Genomic DNA, 21,723 nt, shown 5'->3' on the forward strand with positions numbered 1-21,723 from the left:
TATCATCACGTTGTCAAAAACCTGTTCAAGACTCGTGTCAGGTGACATGACCTGTCCAGATATTACACAACCACTACTATAAAATCAAACAGTTATACAAGACCCACACAGAACAAAATGTATACCATTCTACTAACAACTGTGCTGTTGCCTACAGTGACAGGTTTCCTGTTGGATTCGTTTGGATTAGGCTCTGCTGTACCGACAGTGTCACAACTGGACGTGAACAAATATTTAGGAAGATGGTTCCAAATGTACGCTAGTCAATCTGTTTATGCTACATTCGAAAGAAAAGCCGTGTGTGTTACTGCGGACTGTACGTTTTATCTTAGTTAATTATAGTTTATTTAGCTTTTTCTTTTGTTCAAAATGGAAAAGAAACATCTTTCCGTCATAGACTTTTTAGAATTTATAGCCGTTTTTAATATACATTATACACCGCTTATATCCTTCTGAATGTACGTTTAATTTGACTCTCTGTTCATGACATTTTTTAACAACACGTCGTAAAAAAGCATCAAACAGATTTTATGGTGATTTTATATCAAATGACCTTGGCAATTATTTTAATGGTGATCATTATAGAATTTACAAGGGATATTTTATAAGGTTTCTGTCTGCTGACTAGACCCCTATTCTTTTATCAACTTAAGAGTAAGAACACATTAAATTGGTATAAATAAGTTAAAATAACAATAAAAAAACACCGAAAAAGAATAGAAAAAAGGGGGATCTATGCCCCTAACGCCAAGGGCAAAAAATACAATTAATGCAAATTTTAGATCACATATTTGATTTTTTCCATGCATGTAAAAGTAGTCTACACAATGTATTTTATGTTTGTTCAGATACTATGTCAACTGATGGGAGTGGACATATTAATGTCCTTAACTCTGAAAGACTCAGTGAAGCTAAGGGAGACCTGAAAGTTATACACGGATATGCTACACCAACCAAAGATGTCGGAAAATTAACCGTCCATCTGGAAACAGTAGGATTTAATGCACCTTGTAAGTAGTATACATAATAACAACTTCAGCTCTCAGGATTGTTCTTCTGTTTTGAAAGTCTTGCTAGATGTTAAATTGTAACTTGGATGGAGAGTTGTCTCATTGGCACTTATACTTTATCTTCCTATATCTATGTCCAGATTTTCTTTCCGAAGAAGCAATCTCACTTCTTATCTTCGTTCGTGTTTAAACAAGGATTTGCAAGTAGAGAAATTAGGCTCGGATTTTATGTACGGATAATGATGTTTTGATTATATTTTGTGCTTTTTCTGTTTGTTGGTTTTTTTTTAAAGTTTTTTTTTTTGCATTATTTAATATCTAAATCTAACGTTTATAAGGTGCCTTATACTTGGAAGTTTGGTGTTAGAATCCTGTGCAAGTCGGAATTATAACCAAACAAAAGGTTAAACATATTGTGAAAATGAACTGGAGCTTAAAATAGCCAAACCAATCTAAAGTCCAACTTTGCCAAATAGAAATAAAGTCTTTGCCTTAGCTAAATACAAACATGATCAACTAATATTTAGTCAAATTATATTTATATATGATGGTAAGCACCGAAGCGCCAACATTGTATGTTAATCACAGTGGCACTGTGATTAACATACAATGTTGGCGCTTGGTGCTTGTCACAGTGGACTAACCAGACTTCACGAGGAATACTTAGAGATAAGGAGTTCAAAAGCAAAATGTCTATAAATATAAGGAAGATAGAAACAATAGCTGTAAAAGGTTAAGATGAAATTTAAAATGTAGGCGATGCGGTATAATTGTCAGTGAAACAACAATCAAATGATGAGGATGTGAACAACTATCGGTCACTGGACTGCCTTTAACAATAAGCAAAACCCGTAGTTTAGTTTCTGATAACTTGCAGAGAGATGGCACAAAAACATTAAAATAGTCTTTCAGTGAATTATCAATTTGTTGTGATTTTATTCGATACGAAAAGGACGGGAATGGACTTGTGCATCTTTTATATCATCTTTTTATGGATTTTTTTAAAAAATAAACTATTGCACTTTTTTCAGATTGGGTAATGAAACTCGGACCAGCTACATTCGGACCAGACAACAAATATCAATACGCTCTAGTGTCTGACAATTTGAAGGCTACTTTATTTGTACTAGCACGCGATCCCGTCGTCTTCAAACGTGATTATGAGGCAGAGGTTATGCATTTTTTAAAAAGTGAAGGATTTACCTCTGTTATAAACAAACCTGTTAGTACTTACCATGGAGCGGACTGTACATACAATAGTGATCACGTCTAGAACAATCCGTCAATTCTAATATTTATCATTATGTGTCCCATTCATCCAAAGAGTTAGCAAACTAAATTGTGGTTATTAACAACAAAGCTAACATGTATCAAATCTTGAGGTTCATCTGAGCCTGTATGGCCTGTCAGATAGAGTTTGTAGTGATGAAATCATTTTTGATTGAGATCAAATCTTCATTACAAGTGTAATAAATGATTTATTTTAAATATTTTAATTTTACCTAATAGTTGATCCAAAATGAGGTAAAGGTCAGATAAAACATGCCAAACAGACATGTACACCTAACTATCATTCTATACACCAAAAATAAAAGCTCTATAGCTTATAGTACTTGAGAAATAGACCAAACTACAAAAACTAAACATTGACCAATCAACCATAAAAATCAGGTCAAGGTCAGATGAAAATGCCACTATATAAATAACACATAGCTGAGAGGGTCTAGAGCAGATTGTTACCCCGAGAAAACATTGTCAACTGAGGCGAAGCCAAGGTTGACAATGTCTTTTCGATGGGTAACAATCTGCTCTATCACCCTCTCAGATATGTGTTATTTAATTTATTATACTGAATGTTCTGTTATTACTATAGTATTAATGTATGGACTTTTTCATATTGCCCTTGTAACATGCCCGAGGTATAAATAATGGCCAAGGATGGTTGTAATGGCCCCGAGGCAGCGCCGAGGGCCATTACAACTGTCCGAGGCCATTATTAATACCAAGGGTATGTTACAGGGCCAATATGAAAAAGTCCATATATTGATACTTTTATTAACCAACTAAGGCAACCTCATTCAAGACAAGAACAGTCATCGAGTCTCGGATCCAAATAAAGCTAACCACGAATCTATAACAGGACCAATACAAAAAAAAAGCCAGTTCATAACACTTTTATTACCGTAAGTGGTTTTAATTCTTCGATTAAACAAAGAATAAGAATCTTACCGTGAAGAAGATACAGGAATTCATAGCTGAACTTGTCTTTTCGCATTCACGATGGGTTTTTGGTCAACATTGTCAGATGTAATTTCTGATTTCTCATCCAAGTACTTTATTTTATGCTATTACAATTCATTTCATCTAGCAAATATAAAGTAGCTGGGAAGAATAATTCAGACAGTTAACTATTCTTACTCTGAGTAGTCTGCGTTCTGATAATTGATAAACGAAAATGAAACAGTGATAATAATCGAAAGTCGTACTCGAAAAAGGCTGTGTAATATTTCCGTTTCAAGTCGTTACAAAACACTGAACATCATTTAAACTTTTTTTTATGATATTAAGTTAAAAAAAATTTGAAAAAAGTTGTCACTTATTTGAAGAAATAAACGACATTTTGATTTAATCGATATCCCGTTTCATCTGTTTATAATGCATGGATGTGATTTCGTAATGCACGGGTGTGATTTCGTAATGCATGACTGAGATTTCGTAATGCATGGATGTAGCAATTTCTCCGTTCATAATGACCAGTTGTCGAAATTTTCCCTTTATAAAGCATGGGCATTTCTATACATATTGTAGTAAGTTGGTTAATAATGTCGATTAAATTTCAAATTCAAAGTAATAAACTATGACGTCTTGTACATAACAACCATCCGTATTTAATAAAGCGCACACTTGATCAAGCGTCTCCGTGAAGGGTAATAGAGTATTTGCCATAGGATAGAGTCGTATTTAATAAAGCGCACACTTGATCAAGCGTCTCCGTGAAGGGTAATAGAGTATTTGCCATAGGATAGAGTCGTATTTTATAAAGCGCACACTTGATCAACGCGTCTCCGTGAAGGGTAATAGAGTATTTATCATAGAAAAGAGTAAATTGACACCCTCGTATAAGCCAATCAAAATATTGCATTTTTACTTGAAGTATAATAAAAAGATATGTAAACCTTACAATCAACGTTTTTTTTTATCAGGGAAATTTTTCCTGAATAAGAAAAAAATAATACCTAGCAGGTTTTAAATATGTAACATAGTATCCAAAAAAGGAACATCATTTCAAAACAGGTAACAGTCACCAAAAAGCTGAAATTCAATCAGAGTTATGTCCAAACAAAAATAGATTGCTATGATTTCTATCATGTTTTCCTATTATCCGCAAGAAGATGGGACTAGAAATCAGCAGTATAACCTGATTATAAATAACCAGAAATGTAGCAGCTATTATCTCAACAAGATGGCACTCACTGTGATGTTTTGCATTCTTTACTGATGATTAGTGAATTGATATCGAAAGTGTTTTACACAATTTGAAAGTTAAATAAAAATATCATACTAACTTGACATTATCAATGATCAGTGTAAATGACATCCAGGTTATATGAAAACTGCCAAACAGATATTTACACCTTGGAATCATTCCATACACTAAATACAGTTCAACTTTTGCTTATAGTACACAGGCACTTGTCTCAGAAATTTTTTCCCTATATACCTTATATTAAGGTATATAGGGGAAAAAAATTGTGAGACAAGTGCCTGTTATAGTATCTGAAACATACCTAACCACAAACACTTGATGTTGACTAATGGACCATAATCAAAGCCTTAAAGGCTGTTAAAGCAATTGCTGCCAAGTTAATGTTTTTGTGACTTTTATTTTTCATCCACATGTAAAAGAATTAAACCTGACGGGAGTCTTGTCTAGTTAAAAGTAAGGATGTTTTAACTTTTTATATCAATAAAAGACTTATCCAGCAGAACGTCATTTTTAAAATGTTTTACATTTCCCAGGGGGACGACACGTTTATCAGGCTAACGGCAGAGGTAAATATATGTGAAGAAACATAATAACTCAAAGAAATCATAATAGAATATCCATTTGTAGGGTGTTTATTACTAGGCAATAATAAAATAATTTACATGACAATCCATGCATCTTCAGGATTCATTATCTTTATTGCTTTGATTTTAATTATATCATAATTGGTTTAAATTTAGCCATTCAGTTGATGATTTCAACTTCCGTGACGCGAATGTTCTACAAGACATATAATACTTTATTATGTATTATATGTCTCTGGTTCTACCGAACTATATCTTTTTTATAATAAGAATCAATCATTCATACATACTTACCGATTTAAGATTTTGAAGATGGGACAAGCTTCTTAAATTTTCATGAAATGCACGTTAACTGTGGGTCAACCTGGGAACTGGCTTGCGCTTTACCCCTTTCATCACTAAGACCAGGGTTTTTTTTAATTTGTTGGTTTACGAATTTTTCACATGAAAAATTCCGGTGTCATATGGTATTTTGAACCCCTTGAAAAGTGAACCCGGGGTCAAAATACCATATGGAAAATTGACCCCGGGGTCATTATACCGCATGGTATTTTGACCTCAGGGTCATTTTTCCCATATGGTATTTTGAACCCCCACCATGGAAAATTGAACCCTCCTGTTTTAGATAAAAAGTATTGTAGATTATCTAATGTGCAATATGTTAGTTGGCTATTTTTTTTCAAGTTGAAGGTGTATAGGAGGGGTTTCAATATACCATGGCTAAGTAAAATTTTCCAAACATCATTTCCAGCATCTTTAATACATACTAATAACTACTGATTGGAGCATTAATACTATGTAAAGGAGTTAGAATTCCAAACATCTTTTCCAGCATGTTAAATACATCCCAACTACATATTGGAGTATTATTGCTATGAAAAGGAGCTAGAATAGCTGTAATTTTTTTAATTAGAGGTGTATAGGGGGTGAGGGGTCAATATACCATCGCATGGAGGTCAAAATACCATGGCTAAGTAAAAATTTTCAAACATCTTTTCCAGCATGTTTTATAAATAACAACTACTTATTGGAGTATTATTACTATGTAAAGCAGTAAGAATAGCTAGAATTTTTGAAATTGGAGGTGTATAAAAGGGGGGGTGCAAAATACCCTGGCTATGTAAAATTTTCTTAACATCTTTTCCAGCATGTTAAATACAGATCAACTTCTTATTGGAGTACTATCACTAGGTAAAGGAGTTAGAATAGCTAGAATTTTTGTAATTAGAAGTGTAGGGGGGGGGGGGGGGGGTCAATATATGGCAGGGGGGTCAAAATATCATGGCTAAGTAAAATTTTCCAAAAATTTCCAGCATATTAAATAGATAACAACTACTTATCTGAGTATTATTACTATATAAAAGAGTTAAAATAGCTGTAATTTTTTTTTAATTGGAGGTGTATAGTAGGGGTTCAATATACTATGGCAGGGGGGGGGGGGGGGGGGGTCAAAATACCATGGCTAAGTAAAAATTTTCAAACATCTTTTCCAGCATGTTTGATACATAACAACTATTTATTGGAGTATTTTTACTATGTTAAGGAGTTAGAATAGCGGTCGGTAGGTCATGATAAAAAAATATCTTACGAGACATATACAGGTAAAATATAAATATATATTTCAGCTTACTAACAATATTTTTGTAATGCTACTTTGTCATCATTTCTTAAGTCTTAGTCCCAAACATTATTACTCAGCTGTTTTAAACATACAATAAGTGCCATCATCATATAATTTCGAAAAAGGGAGTATCACGGACAAACATGAAATCAAATGGTCATTTCACGAACAAGAAAAAACAGCTCCACGTTGCTTTTTATCAACTTTCACGAAACATGTGAAATAAAATTGCAAACACATCGACTTGACCAGATCTGTGTCAAAAACGAAGTAAACTCATCCACTGGAAAGCTGAGGATATCAGTTTCATCATTTGTCATGCATTCCCGTTTTGGTATCCAAATGGACAAAGTTTTTTTTTCAATCTATGAAATAAGAAAATTCCAAATTGTTTGTGAATACTGCTTACTCTTAACTTGGGATATTTCACATTTAGACAGGTCCACTACATCTATAAGATGATCGATAAATCTTATGGAATTATGACAAACTAGAGGCTCTAAAGAGCCTGTGTCGCTCACCTTGGTCTATGTGCATATCAAACAAAGGACACTCTCCCACATTGTAGAAGAGAATAGACTTCATGACAAAAATCTTTATTTTGTTGATCTTGTATTCTTTAGTTTTTGCTCAAAACACAAAAGAGGGTAAAAAAAAATTTCATTTAAGGGCAATCACTCCTATGAAGAGTGACAGTCTACTAACTATATTGGCAAAATTTGACTTTTTAATAGATCTTGCCTTGCTGATCATTTTTGTGATTTAAAGTGTTTATTTATCTATTATAATTTAAATCATTAAAGGCATAACGGAAAAACGTTGCTGTTTACAGTTTATCTCTATCTATAATAATATTCAAGATAATAACCAAAAACTGCAAAATTTACTTTAAATTACCAATTCAGGGGCAGCAGCCCAACTACGGGTTGTCTGATTTGTCTGAAAATTTCATTGCTGATAGATCTTAACCGGATGAACATCTTTACCGCTTGTCAGATTTGCTCTAATTGCTCTAGTTTAAGAGATATAAGCCAAAATCTGCATTTTACTCCTATGTTCTATTTTTAGCCATGTCCACCATGTTGGTTGGCAGGCGGGGTCATTGGACACATTTTTAAACTAGATACCTCGATGATGATTGTGGCCAAGTTTGGTTAACTTTTGCCCAGTAGTTTCAGAGGAGAAGATTTTTGTAAAAGTTAACGGACGACAGACGCCAAGTGATGAGAAAAGCTCACTGGGCCAGGTGAGCTAAAAAGGAAAACAGACTTATTATTATGTGTTTTTAGCACAGGTTTTGTTCCGCAAAATTATTTGCACAAACAAAATAACAAGGTCAGTTATGTTTGTCTATTTTTAGATACGTAAACAGAGTAATTAGGGTTATTATGATATTTCACACTGTCATTATATCATTTGTTTACAGAGTGGAGTCTATCAGTATCAACAGCAAATAAGGAACTCCTTAATAAATAACAGGGCCCGTAATTTCATGAAAGTATTAAAAACATGGTCAGAGTAATTAGAATGGGTAAACTGTGCTACTTTTAATTTAAAACAAATAATGCGAGATAAGATGACATTACTATAATGTGCGTAGTGATTTTATGATAATTTTATGAATGAACGATAATTTAATGAATGAAAAAAAGCAACTTGACCTCTTTCTAAAAGAAAAATGAATTAAACAACATAAAACCGTATAAGAGATAATTCAGTCCAATTTTCAATATTAAATCAACAACTACTGACATGATTCAATATTTTGTTGAAACATCTCAATTACGAAATCGCAGGTATAAAAATGCACTTTTTTCACTCGGACTTTTATGTTCTTTGATAGTCAAACAGTTGTCCCCTTAAATACAAAAATACATCTACAAGAACAGATGTTGAAACTTCTCAAATCCACTAATGTTTTTCAACTGTTCCAAATAATGTATTGCATTAGAAAACATGCATAGTTTTAGAATGACAGACCAGGAATCTGCTAAAAAAAACTTTGGCTTGATCTGGGCAGAGTCTCTGATCTGCGTCACAAAGATGGCCATACGCTATAGCATGAAAGCAATTAAAAATTAGATTACGGTCAGATAAACACTGCCATACATTACAGACATGAACACCATACATTAAATATAGTTATGTTGCTTATATTATCTGAGAAACAGATTTAACTACAAGAAAAACTTTAACCAATGAACCATACAACTGAGGATAAGCTCAAATGAAATTTGGCCAGCAGACATGTACATCTTACAATCATTCCATACAACAAATATAGTATACCTATTGCTTAAACGGTCTGAAATACAGACTTGACCATGTACACTTAATCTTGATCACTGATCCATGAAATGAGGTCAAAGTCAGTTGAACCGTGTCTGACAGACATGTAGATTCCATATACTTAATATTGTTATCCTATTACTCATTAGACAAATTTACTTTTCAAAAAACTAGTTTTTTAAGCAGTCACTGAACCATGAAAATGAAATGAAACATATATATATAATGAGCATATGACCATGATGACAGATGAAAACTTTGTAAAATAAAGTGACTGTTTTACAAGGATATGAAGCATCATGTCTTACACCTTCTGAAGTATAAAGCTTTATTATACAAATAGTAAACACCATTGTCATGTGATTTGTGCTATAGTGGGAGATACTAGATGAATCAAAATTATTTACTTGAAACCATCAGAAGAATGAAAAAGACAAACAAACAGAAGCTAAGGTCGACAGCACAAACAGTTCCTTGGCCAATACCAAAAGCTCATCTTCAATTTTTTTTAAAATATGTTCATTTCTATAAGTAAACTTTTGAAATCTTAAGTATACAAAATCAGTTTTCATCTGAAAATCAATACATGACCTTCCAATTGGTGCTTTTTCCCAAAATATTTGACATCACAAACAAAAATCTTTAGGTCACGATGTCCTTTGACAAGTTTTCCCTCAAAATGACCCCATGTCAAATGAGGCAGTTTGTTCATAAATCAAAGTTTGAATCTTGTGTGTTTCTGAGCAGCTGGGAAATATCCATAAATGGAAAACATTTAAAGCCTGAGCTCAAGTCTATAATTATACTCAAATAAAAAAACTTTATTATTGTTGTTTATTATCAGCATTAGAATTATACATTTCTATAACAACAGACTCACAATTTACTCTTATACAACACTAATCCATTCAAAACAACATAAATGTGTAACATAGTTTAGTAATTATCTCCATAACAAAACTATATATGAAAAAATATGACCTTATTGAGGGCCCAACCTCAAATTTCATAAGCAACATGGCTTTAAATACAAAATATCTGTGTATATCCTGTATTTATTGTCTACCCTATCATATTTGTTTTAACAACATGTACTGTTCAATAAATAATTTAGTTTCTTCAAGAATTAAATATATTAGGCAATTCTTCATCATCGCTGTTATAGTTTTCATCAATCTCCAACAAAGACAGGTCTATTTTTCTCCTCTTTCTTCTTTGTCTAAGACCAACACTACCTGGTACCTTAAAAGTAAGACCATCCTTGAAGTCCATCACTTCTGAACACTGGTCCCCTTTCTCTAAAGAAACAAACTCAGGATCCAGTTGCTGTATATTAAAACTATCTGTTGATAATGAAGATTTACAAGAATCTACAAAAAATAATATAATCACATTAATATTTAACCGAGAGAGAAAAAATTACAACAGAAAGTATAATCACCTATGTACACCTGTTTTTGTTGTAAAACTTCAAAACAGGAAGCAATAGAGATGATTTAACACTTTCATATCTGTAAAACCTCCCAAAGCATGCGTTTCTCAATTCTTATATAGATTAGACTGTTGGTTTTCTCGTTTGAATGGTTTTACACTAGTAATTTTTGGGGCCCTTTATAGCTTGCTGTTCGGTGTGAGCCAAGGCTCCCTGTTGAAGACCGTACTTTGACCCAAGGCTTCCAAAACGGTCATATATTCCGGACATTTGTATAATGTCCGGTAAAATTCCGGCTGGGCAAAGCATGAAACGGACATCTACTTTTTAGTTTTCAAGGCTTAAGAGACGGTCATTTTAACATAATTCGCGATCTTTTTGACCCTATCTTTTGCCTTTAACAGCCACACATTTCCGGTCATAAAAGTGACATGATCATTAAGTACTATCAAAACAACCCCTACTTTAATACCTTCTCATTTTAATCAAGGCTAATTAGTTGTCGAACAGCTGAAATTTACCTGTTCAGGTGACAGGTAAACTATTTTGAACCGGACATTGATCGGTCTATTCAAAGTTATTTTCTTACATTTCAGCGGTTTGCATCTAATTAATTTAGTAAAAAAGATTTAAATTATCAGAAATACGTTTACAAATGTGAATTGATGAAAAAATTAAAAAGGTGAAAATGAAAAATCGTCATAACCACATTGTTTGAACCTGAGACATGTCTCTGTTTGAACTAGTACACGTGTGCGCATGTGCGCAGGTGTGAAATTTAATTATGCATCCTAATTTCTTCAAAAAATGCTTAAATTGTCATTGATACCTTTATCTCACGTTTATTTCGAATATTTTCTTGAAGAAATAACATAGAAAGAGCTACTTACACTCATTCATGCTTTGCAAACGTACACAGAATTTACGTATCCGTCTCTGGTCCATGTTTTACCATTGTCAAGATAACATCCGGTTTAGATTTAAAAACGAAAGTAAAGTTTTTGACAACGTTATTTTGCACAAATAAAGAGTCTAAGCAGATATAAGTACACTGATGTTGCACACTTCCAATGATGCACTGCCAATTTAACAGTTTACGTCAGAACTTCGAATTTGAATCAAAGAAAGTTTAATATCGGTTTTTTTTTAATGTCAATCATTGGGATGGCCAACTCGGCAACTGATTACCATAATTGCCTTTTATTTATTTAGTCTTAAGGGATTAAAATCGGGATAATATATAAAACGTCCGGCTGGCTAAAAATAATTTTGGAAGCCCTGATTTGACCTATAATGGTTTCACTTTTATAAATTTTGACTTGGATGGAGGGTTGTCTCATTGGCACTCATACCACATCCTCTTATATCTATGTCATAAAAACAAATCAATACCCACATCACGAACCAGTATTCAGAAGCTTGTAGTGATCTGGCTAAATGCCCCCTCTCCCATCAAAACAGCAAACCCTATCTAATATATAAAAGTCTTGAACAAATCAGCTTCTGACTTGGGACAGACATCAATTCAACACTGTAATTATATCTTTGAATGTTGTTTTTATTGGTATAAATATTGATTTTGTTAGTTAATTAAAGCCATACTAAATTTTATTGTTGTACACATACATGTATACACTATGACAGTACAACAATCTGTCTATACCTATATTTTGGCAGTGCACAAGGTCATGTTTTTCTATTAATGATGTCTTTACACTAAATCAATGAATGTTGGATGTGTACTGATTGATATTTTAGGCTTAGGTACATGATTTTTTTCTCTTGTTATTTGTTGTTATTGGCTTAGAACTAGCTGTCAGAAACTTGTGTACTTTGTCTGCTTTGTAATTAGGGTTGTATAAATAGCCTGCCACATCTGGTCTGTATTGTAATTAGGGTTGTATAAATACCCTGCCACGTCTGGTCTGTATTTTTGTTAGATGATTTTCTGCTTTATATCAATCTGATGAGTTTAGACCTTTTCAACTGATTTTCATAGTTTGTTTTTATGTTGTGCTGTAACACCACTGTCCCAGGTTAGGGGAGGGTTGAGCACTCACAAATATGTTTAACCCGCCACATTCTTTATGTCCATGTCCTAAGTCAGGAGCCTAGAGTTGGTTTCACAAAAAAAACTTACGACTAAGACTGATCGTAAGTCATGAATAATTCAGTATACTTACGATCAATCTTAGTCGTAAGTTTTTTTGTGAAACTGACTCCTGTAGTTCAGTGGTTGTTGTTGGTTCATGTCTGTCATATTTGTTTTTTTGTAAATTGTTTTGTTATAAATTAGGCCATGGGTTTTCTCTATTGAATTGTTCTCATATTTTCATATCGAGGCCTTTTATAGCCGACTATATGTTATGGGTTTTCTCATTGTTAAAGTCTGTATGGTTGCCTATAATTGCTTACATCCACTCCATTTGAACTTTGGTGGATAGTTGTCTCATTGGCAATCATACCACATCTCCTCATTTTATATACATATAGAACGTGGCAGGAATAATCATAATTATGATGACTCAACTATCCCTAACCTGGGACACTTTTTTGAAGAGAAGCATTGAGTTTAACTTTGAAATTTACAATTTACGTTATTCTGTATCTTTATTTTGTAATTACTTGACCAGTATTGCAATTTTAATACATATTCCATTAATAAAATTTACGAAGTTACATTCTAGAAATTACCTATACCTGTAAGAGACATCGGTGGACTACTTGAAGCATCATCTGTAAATATTTCTTGGTTGTTGTGGTTACGTTTTTTCTTCCGTGAACTTTCAGTAGATTTTGGTTCTAATTTTAATCTTTCTCTGATAATGTCTGCACTCTGTAATCCTTGGGGACTGGAATCTATCAACAATAAAGTCTGTCAAGTTGTAAAATATGTCTGATGGAATACAGTAGTGTCTGGTAATTTTGCCCGTATGGTAAACCTGCCCACTCCCATTTACTTCCGTATTTGTCACTTCCCTAAATATTTCGTCTGCTATTTTATTCATAGGAACAGTACTTATCATCACCGAATGTCAAATTTTAAAGAAAAATCCTTTATTAATTAAAATGTCTAGTGATATATATAATAAAGTTTGTAAAGCTAACAATAATCATATTATTGCTTAGAAAACTCATTTCTGACTTGAAATTTTTTTTTTTTGATTATCTGGAATCCCTTTATAAGTGGTCTATTAATAGATCACCTTTTCCTTTCATAAATATATGATAAACTGGTCCTCCATACATATTTACTGCGCATGGGCAGATTTACCGTACAAACACAATTCTGATAAAAACACAAATGACCCACTAGTTTTGTTTTATTTTAAAAGTTATTTCAGATATTTTTTGGGAAATGAGATGAACTACTCAAAATTGATTTGTCAGTGGATTGATTTATATTAAATTTGATACAATTTGTATATAATTAAGCAGAAATACATATGATCAAAGCCTTATGTGGGCAGTTTTACCTGACTGAATCATAATTAATGTTAAAATGTTGTAATATAAAGACAATATTTATAGAATGTATTGGTATTGATGTTAATGTTCTGTGTAGGGCGTAGAAAGAAGTCAAAGACTTGCTGAGAGGAACTTCCTGTTTCCTGTCGAAAACAAACTATAAAACTTCTACGTCTTTTTGTCTCTAATGGAAAATTATCTCATCGGAAAATATTCCACATCTTCTTATTTTTTGGTCTAAGGTGGAGAGTTGTCTCAATGGCAATCATTCCACATCTTATTTTTTGGTCTAAGGTGGAGAGTTGTCTCAATGGCAATCATTCCACATCTTATTTTTTGGTCTAAGGTGGAGAGTTGTCTCAATGGCAATCATTCCATTACTTTTATACACATGTTATCCAAGATTTTGTACAAGTTGAGGTCTCACTGTTCTGATTTTGAAGTTTCTTTATTAAATCTACTCAGTACAGCTGCTGATATTAGAGTGTAGGAAGACATTATTTCATGTCAGTCAGTTAAGCTTGCTATCAGAATACATTATTCATGCTGAAATGATTTTGAAAGCAAAAGAAATTCATTGAAACTAAAATGCTCACGTCAATAACAAAATTTTTAAACAAAATAATGTTAAATAAATGGAGAATATGTCCATGGGACACTGTTGATGCCCCCACTCTAGAATGGTATAAGTGATGCCACCCAAATTCGAACTTGATCCATGTTTTTTTGGTATAAAGTATTGTGTATGAGTTTCACAACAGTTGGTTGAGGAAAACTAAAGTTATAGAACGAATACTAATTTTGGGACATACATACTTAGGATAACACTTAATGCCCCCTTCACTGCAGCGGCGGCAGAAAAACTGTAACTTTAGAAACTTATGATATACACTCTACACATTCATAGATTCCATAGCTTTTTAATTGATTGTATCTCTAAAAGCATGAATGTTACACATATCAATTTTCGATTTTCAGATGCAGTTCTAAATGCATACAAAATTTCAGAAAATTTTTAAATACCTCACAATTACCATTACTTTGCCTTAATTAGATTTAAAAGAATTATTTAACTTATGTAAAATAAAGTTTCAGGAGATAAAATTGATAACCATATGAAATTGGTCATTAATAAGATATAAGGAGTGCTTCATAGTCAAAACAGACATCTAATCAGATGAAAATATATGACCCATCGACATTCAATTACTACCCATTGATATATATTACATTGGTAAAATTGCACCCCATTGATATATGTGAATATCTAAATGGTGATCAATTCCAGTGGCACACCTGTGTATACCTTTACATAGATGGAGCCCCCTCCCCCTGATATCTGTATGTGTGTACCTGCATAAGTTGTTTTTCTGTGTTTGTGTGTATAAGTGTTTGTTTGCTTAAACATACACATCTGTATGATGTGGGTGTGAGTGTGTACCTCTTACCTTTACATTGCTGTATGATTTGATGCCACAGTTTATTCTTGGTAAGGTTATTTTCATTACCCACAATCAATAGATGATGTTTGGCTCTGGTCAAGGCAACATTGGTTCTCCTGTAGATGACAGAACATTGTACACATACTGTTTACTGATTTCTTATTAAATTTTAACAAAATTCTTTATGGCTTTAATTACAAATTTAAAAGTTTATGACTCTCAGGAAGTTTATAGTAGAAGTGAGTATATTATATACATACAAATAAAACTTCTGGCTTATTGTGAAATGGTAAAAAAAAAAAAACAAATGATGAAATGATTTAATATTGTAGCACTTCTCCCTACTTTTTGTTATCAATAAATCCCACATTTCTGGTTCTGACACAAGATAGTATGATCACGTCTCTCTCTCCTCCTTGGAAAGCGTCAACTGTAGAAACCATTACTCCTTTTAACTCTTTACAGTTTCTGTCAAAATAAAGTTTAATCACAAATAATAGAAAGGTATTACAAATGCATTATTTTTGTCCATGTGGATTGCCCAAAACTTTTCATGTTAGTTTATGTTGTAGTTACTGAAAATGTCAGATTAGCAAACCTATACTGAGACAAATTTTATAATTTTTGCAGCTTTCACTTACTTACACTATGCTTTATAAGTCAGGATTATGACTTGTTTTCCATTCGTTCTATTGGTTGATAAAGTTTAAGGTTTGATTTTGTCCATATTTAAGGACTTCCCCTTTTTGAATTTACCTTAGAGTTTGATAGTTTTGTTAATCCTTTTTTACTGCATCCAAGACAAAGATTTATTTTATACTTACTTATTGCTGCCGAGTAAGTTTGTAATTTTATACATCTGAGATTTATAAAGAGAGATAACTCCAATCCTGTCAGGATTTACATCTTGGCCAACCAATATTTCAATCAGAAACATAATAAACTGTGCCTCTTTTTCATTGTAAAAGCTTCCATCTCTGTCATTGATTTCTATGCCATCACATACATCATAAAAACAAAGGGCAGGTAACTCATCCTAAAAAATAATAGTTTCTGTTAACTTTCATATCAACTTAGAATCTTAAAAATTTCAAATTGACTAGTTTTCCTGGTCAACATGTCAAAACCATGAAATCACAAATTTAAATTATTCAGATTTTACCTATATGCATAAAAACATTGCCTGAACAATCCAACAAACTAAAGGAAACACAATACTGGGGTTGCCCTTATTTTACATGCAGACATCTTTTGGATTCCTCTGTGATCACATCCTGCAGGCTTATACCTTACAGATGAATGGTTTTATTGTTTAATACTAAGTTTTACTTCAAACTTCATATTTATGGTCCTTCATGAAGTTTTCTGAGCTTGCTGGAAGATATATATTTTATATACTAGGTGGGTACTGTTCTACTAAATTAAATACTTCCATATATAAGTTGTATAATTATAGGTCATGTAGCATCCTGGAACTAAAGTTTGATGTTAAACAAAACTGATACAGCCTGTTAATTTTGATATTTGGACCATTTTACTTTCACATCTAAATGCAGACTCTCAAATCTGTCTTTTCACATCAAATTAAATCAGTATATATTTATATCTGCCACAGACCCATACAGGAATATACCCATGGACACAGATGTTAACCCTTTTGCCGACAAACCTCGTTTTTCCTGGAATTCACGATGAGTCCCGTTATATTTCCCGCTGAAAAACCTTGCGACCACAAGTTATCTTTCTTTGTTTATTGCCCAAATGAACGTGTAAACATGGTGCTTCGATTTGTTGAAAACCGTGACAAAATCAACTGAAATTTACAGATTTCACTGGAATTTGAAATAAGGGGCATTTTTTTGGAAAGAATTTGGAAGAATTGAAGCCAGACTAGTATACTATTTTGACATAAATGCTTTTTTATGTACAAAAACACTTGGAATGGACATGGTTCAGTGTAAGGAATTTGTCCAACCTCATAAAAATGTTCAAACTTTTGCAGTTTTTGGTTAACAGTTTATGATTTTGGGTCCAAAAGATGAATTTCATGAATTTTATGTATTTCAATGCCGAAAATTAGCAATTTTGAATATTTTCGGACACAAAATTTAATAATAAAAAGTAAATAAAACTGTGTCCATGGTGTAAGTGAATAAAATAAAGACATAAATAACTACAGACAAGTTTTTATTGATATTTAATATGAAGTTCTCCCACTTGTGTCACAATAACCAAGGAAGCCATCATCTCAGAGTAGCTTCCGTTTTGGCGGCTATCGGTGAAAGGGTTAACAATAGTCTATTATTTCTAGAAAATTTACATTTTTTTGTTTCAATTGGTCTCTGTCTCATTGACATATCTCCCATATTTTTCATATTCAAAATAACTAAGTATCAAAGAGTATTGTAGTTTATAATTTTGATTAATCTTATATCTAGTATAAATCAACTAACCATGACTGGATCCCTGTCCTCTACAGAAATTCCATTCCTTAATACATTATTATAAAAGAGAGAGTTGGAAACTTGACTGATGTATGGATGACACCTGTATTGTGTGTGTAACATGACAGGACTGTGACCCTGCAAAATATTCAATATACATTCTCTCACATGAAATTCTAGTGAAGTTATTTTTATGAACTGCAAAAAAAATCAATTTTCACAGGATAAAATTTTTGTGATTTCAATGTAAAAAAATTTTCAATTATTTATTTCTAAGGAAAACAGAGATTAAACGAATATTTCTATACTTCTATATAAATTACAAACACTGAGGTGGTTGGGGGTCTTATATAAAATCCATAGAATTTTTTAATAATTTGTCAAAATGTAGTTTTTATCATGCTTTTCTCCAAAATATAATAAAAAGTATGGGTCACCGGTACACACTACAGGTTGTGCAAAATTGTCAGATTTTGTAATTATGCATGGAAAATCCAATTTTGTGTGATAAAAAGAAAACTACACCATAGAATTAAATGTGAGAAGATAGCTCTTATAACATGTTTTCAGATAAGAAAACTAGAGGCTCTCAAGAGCCTGTGTAGCTCACCTGATTCTACTTTGGTTTTGGAAATCATGTAAAAATAGATTAAAATCATAACAGATACCCTAATAATGAGTGAGGCCAAATTTGGTTTAATATTGGTCCTGTAATTTAATAAAAAATCCTGGTGGCCATCTTGAACAGTAAATCGGCAACAAATTAGCAACACTTAATCAGCACCTCATAAGAAACATTTATGCAATGTTTTGGTTTCATTCCATTCAGTGCACCTCTAGAAGAAGCATTTGTATGTATTTCCCATAGGGTCTTATGTTAAAGGAAGTCCCCCCATTGGCGGCCATCATGGATGAAGGATCAGCTTCAAAGTAACAAAACTTAGTCAGCACCTCATAAGGAACATTCATGCCATGTTTGGTTTCAATCCATTCAGTATGTGGTTCTCTAAAAGAGGACATTTGTATGTATTGTCCATAGGGTCCTTTGTTAAACATTGTCCCCATCTGGCAGCCATCATGGATGAAGGATCAGCTTCAAAGAAACAACACTTGGTCAGCACCTCAAAAGGAACATGCATGCCATGTTTGGTTTCATTCCATTCAATGGTTCTCTAAAAGAAAACATTTGTACTTATTTCTCATAGGGTCCTATGTTAAACTAAGTCCTCCGCTGGCCGCCATCTTAGATTATGGATCAGCTTCATAGTAACAACACTTGGTCAGCACCTCATAAGGAACATTCATGCCATGTTTGGTTTCATTGCATTCAGTGGTTCTCTAAAAGAAGACATTTGTATGTATTTCCCATAGGGTCCTATGTTAAACTAAGTCCCCCGCTGGCTGCCATCTTGGATGATGGATCAGCTTCAAAGTAACAACACTTGGTCAGCACCTCATAAGGAACATTCTTGCCATGTTTGGTTTCATTCCTTTAGTGGTTCTCTAAAAGAAGACGTTTGTATGTATTTCCCATAGGGTCCCATGTTAAACTAAGTCCCCCGCTGGCGGCCATCTTGGATTATGGATCGGCTTCAAAGTAACAACACTCGGTCAGCACCTCATAAGAAACATTCATGCCATGTTTGGTTTCATTCCATTCAGTGGTTCTCTTAAAGAAGACATTTGTATGTATTTCTCATAGGGTCCCATGTTAAACTAAGTCCCCTGCAGGCGGCCATCTTGGATTATGGATCGGCTTCAAAGTAACAACACTCGGTTAGCACCTCATAAGGAACATTCTTGCCATGTTTGGTTTCATTCCATTCAGTGGTTCTCTAAAAGAATGTTTGTATGTATTTCCCATAGGGTCCAATGTTAAACTAAGTCCCCTGCTGGCGGCCATCTTGGATTATGGATCAGCTTCATAGTAACAACACTTGGTCCCCACCTCATAAGGAACATTCATACCATGTTTGGTTTCATTCCATTCAGTGGTTCTCTAAAAGAAGACATTTGTATGTATTTCCCATAGGGTCCCATGTTAAACTAAGTCCCCCGCTGGCGGCCATCTTTGATTATGGATTGGCTTCAAAGTAACAACACTCGGTCAGCACCTCATAAGGAACATTCATACCATGTTTGGTTTCATTCCATTTAGTGGTTCTCTAAAAGAAGACATTTGTATGTATTTCCCATAGGGTCCTATGTTAAACTAAGTCCCCCGCTGGCTGCCATCTTGGATTATGGATTGACTTCAAAGTAACAACACTCAGTCAGCACCTCATAAGGAACATTCATGCCATGTTTAGTTTCATTCCATTCAGTGGTTCTCTAAAAGAAGACATTTGTATGTATTTCTCATAGGGTCCCATGTTAAACTAAGTCCCCTGCAGACAGCCATCTTGGATTATGGATCGGCTTCAAAGTAACAACACTCGGTTAGCACCTCATAAGAAACATTCATGCCATGTTTGGTTTCATTCCATTCAGTGGTTCTCTAAAAGAATGTTTGTATGTATTTCCCGTAGGGTCCAATGTTAAACTTAGTCCCCTGCTGGCGGCCATCTTGGATTATGGATCAGCTTCATAGTAACAACACTTGTTCCGCACCTCATAAGGAACATTCATGACATGTTTGGTTTCATTCCATTCAGTGGTTCTCTAAAAGAAGACATTTGTATGTATTTCCCATAGGGTCCCATGTTAAACTAAGTCCCCCGCTGGCGGCCATCTTTGATTATGGATTGGCTTCAAAGTAACAACACTCCGTCAGCACCTCATAAGGAACATTCATACCATGTTTGGTTTCATTCCATTCAGTGGTTCTCTAAAAGAAGACATTTGTATGTATTTCCCATAGGGTCCTATGTTAAACTAAGTCCCCCGCTGGCGGCCATCTTGGATTATGGATCGGCTTCAAAGTAACAACACTCGGTCAGCACCTCATAAGGAACATTCATGCCATGTTTGGTTTCATTCCATTTAGTGGTTCTCTAAAAGAAGACATTTGTATGTATTTCTCATAGGGTCCCATGTTAAACTAAGTCCCCCTGCAGGCGGCCATCTTGGATTATGGATCGGCTTCAAAGTAACAACAATCGGTTAGCACCTCATAAGAAACATTCATGCCATGTTTGGTTTCATTCCATTCAGTGGTTCTCTAGAAGAAGTTCAAAATGTAAAAAGTTAACGCTGACGACGGTCGACGGACGCCAAGTGATGAGAAAAGCTCACTTGGCCCTTTGGGCCAGGTGAGCTAAAAAACTAGAGAGCCTGTGTCGCTCACCTGTTATCTTTTTAAATAAAATTGATACATTATACAAAGCAACATTAATATTTCTAATGCTATATTCCTAACAATTATGGTTTTTAAAGTGTTTAAAGTTTAAAAATGAAGCTTTATTGAATCCACCAAGGCCTGTATAATGTTGGAAATGCCTTAAAATGTTTTTTTGGAACACCCTTCAAAAAAATTTCAGCATTGGTTCCCCTGACCTCGGCTAATCCGACCATTTGAATTAATTGAAATTGGTTTTTTTTTTACAATTTTCCCATAGACTTCTATAGGCCAGGTGAGCTAAAAATGGGGTCAACGGACTTGTTTTCTTGCTACATATTAAATTAGGTAAATTCACAACACTTTCTATTATAAAAATTACTTTATCTAAGTTATCTCCCCTACTACCTGAGTTATTTCCCCTTAAGTGGCAAAGTTGGAATAAAAAATGAATCAAACAAAAATATTGTGTTATTTAGAAAATACAGCCGTAAATATGATAAAACACATTAGCTATATTAGCATGAAAAGTCTTACACATGAATTACATACTAATCTCAAAATTTGCACATTTCATTAAAGATCTAGACCAATTGTTATCTGCTACTTCAAAATCCAAGATGGAGGAAGACACCTCAGCAACCTTAAATAAGAATTTGCTTGCACTTG

At 33.6% G+C, this 21,723-nt stretch overlaps 2 protein-coding genes across 2 annotated transcripts in view; one reads left to right on the top strand and one right to left on the bottom strand.

Annotated features, from left to right (window-relative positions):
- Nucleotides 1-92: 92 nt before the first annotated feature.
- LOC127708319 (outer membrane lipoprotein Blc-like) lies at nt 93-2,498 on the top strand. The gene is made up of 3 exons (XM_052213175.1): nt 93-316; nt 849-1,010; nt 2,042-2,498. The coding sequence occupies exons 1-3, from the start codon at nt 118-120 to the stop codon at nt 2,281-2,283; spliced, it is 603 nt and encodes a 200-aa protein (XP_052069135.1). The 5' UTR covers nt 93-117; the 3' UTR covers nt 2,284-2,498.
- A 7,310-nt stretch (nt 2,499-9,808) lies between these two features.
- The window catches only part of LOC127710109 (uncharacterized), a 74,623-nt gene continuing 62,708 nt past the window's right edge, over nt 9,809-21,723 (bottom strand). The window contains exons 24-29 of the mRNA XM_052215852.1: nt 17,787-17,915; nt 16,158-16,369; nt 15,679-15,801; nt 15,340-15,449; nt 13,118-13,282; nt 9,809-10,361 (exon numbers count right to left, since the gene is read on the bottom strand). Coding sequence (XP_052071812.1) covers nt 10,111-10,361; nt 13,118-13,282; nt 15,340-15,449; nt 15,679-15,801; nt 16,158-16,369; nt 17,787-17,915 — 990 coding nt within the window. The 3' untranslated portion in view covers nt 9,809-10,110. The remainder of the gene's footprint in view (nt 10,362-13,117; nt 13,283-15,339; nt 15,450-15,678; nt 15,802-16,157; nt 16,370-17,786; nt 17,916-21,723) is intronic.

Source organism: Mytilus californianus, unplaced genomic scaffold (assembly GCF_021869535.1).
Source record: "Mytilus californianus isolate M0D057914Y unplaced genomic scaffold, xbMytCali1.0.p SCAF_7, whole genome shotgun sequence".
NCBI lineage: Eukaryota > Metazoa > Mollusca > Bivalvia > Mytilida > Mytilidae > Mytilus > Mytilus californianus.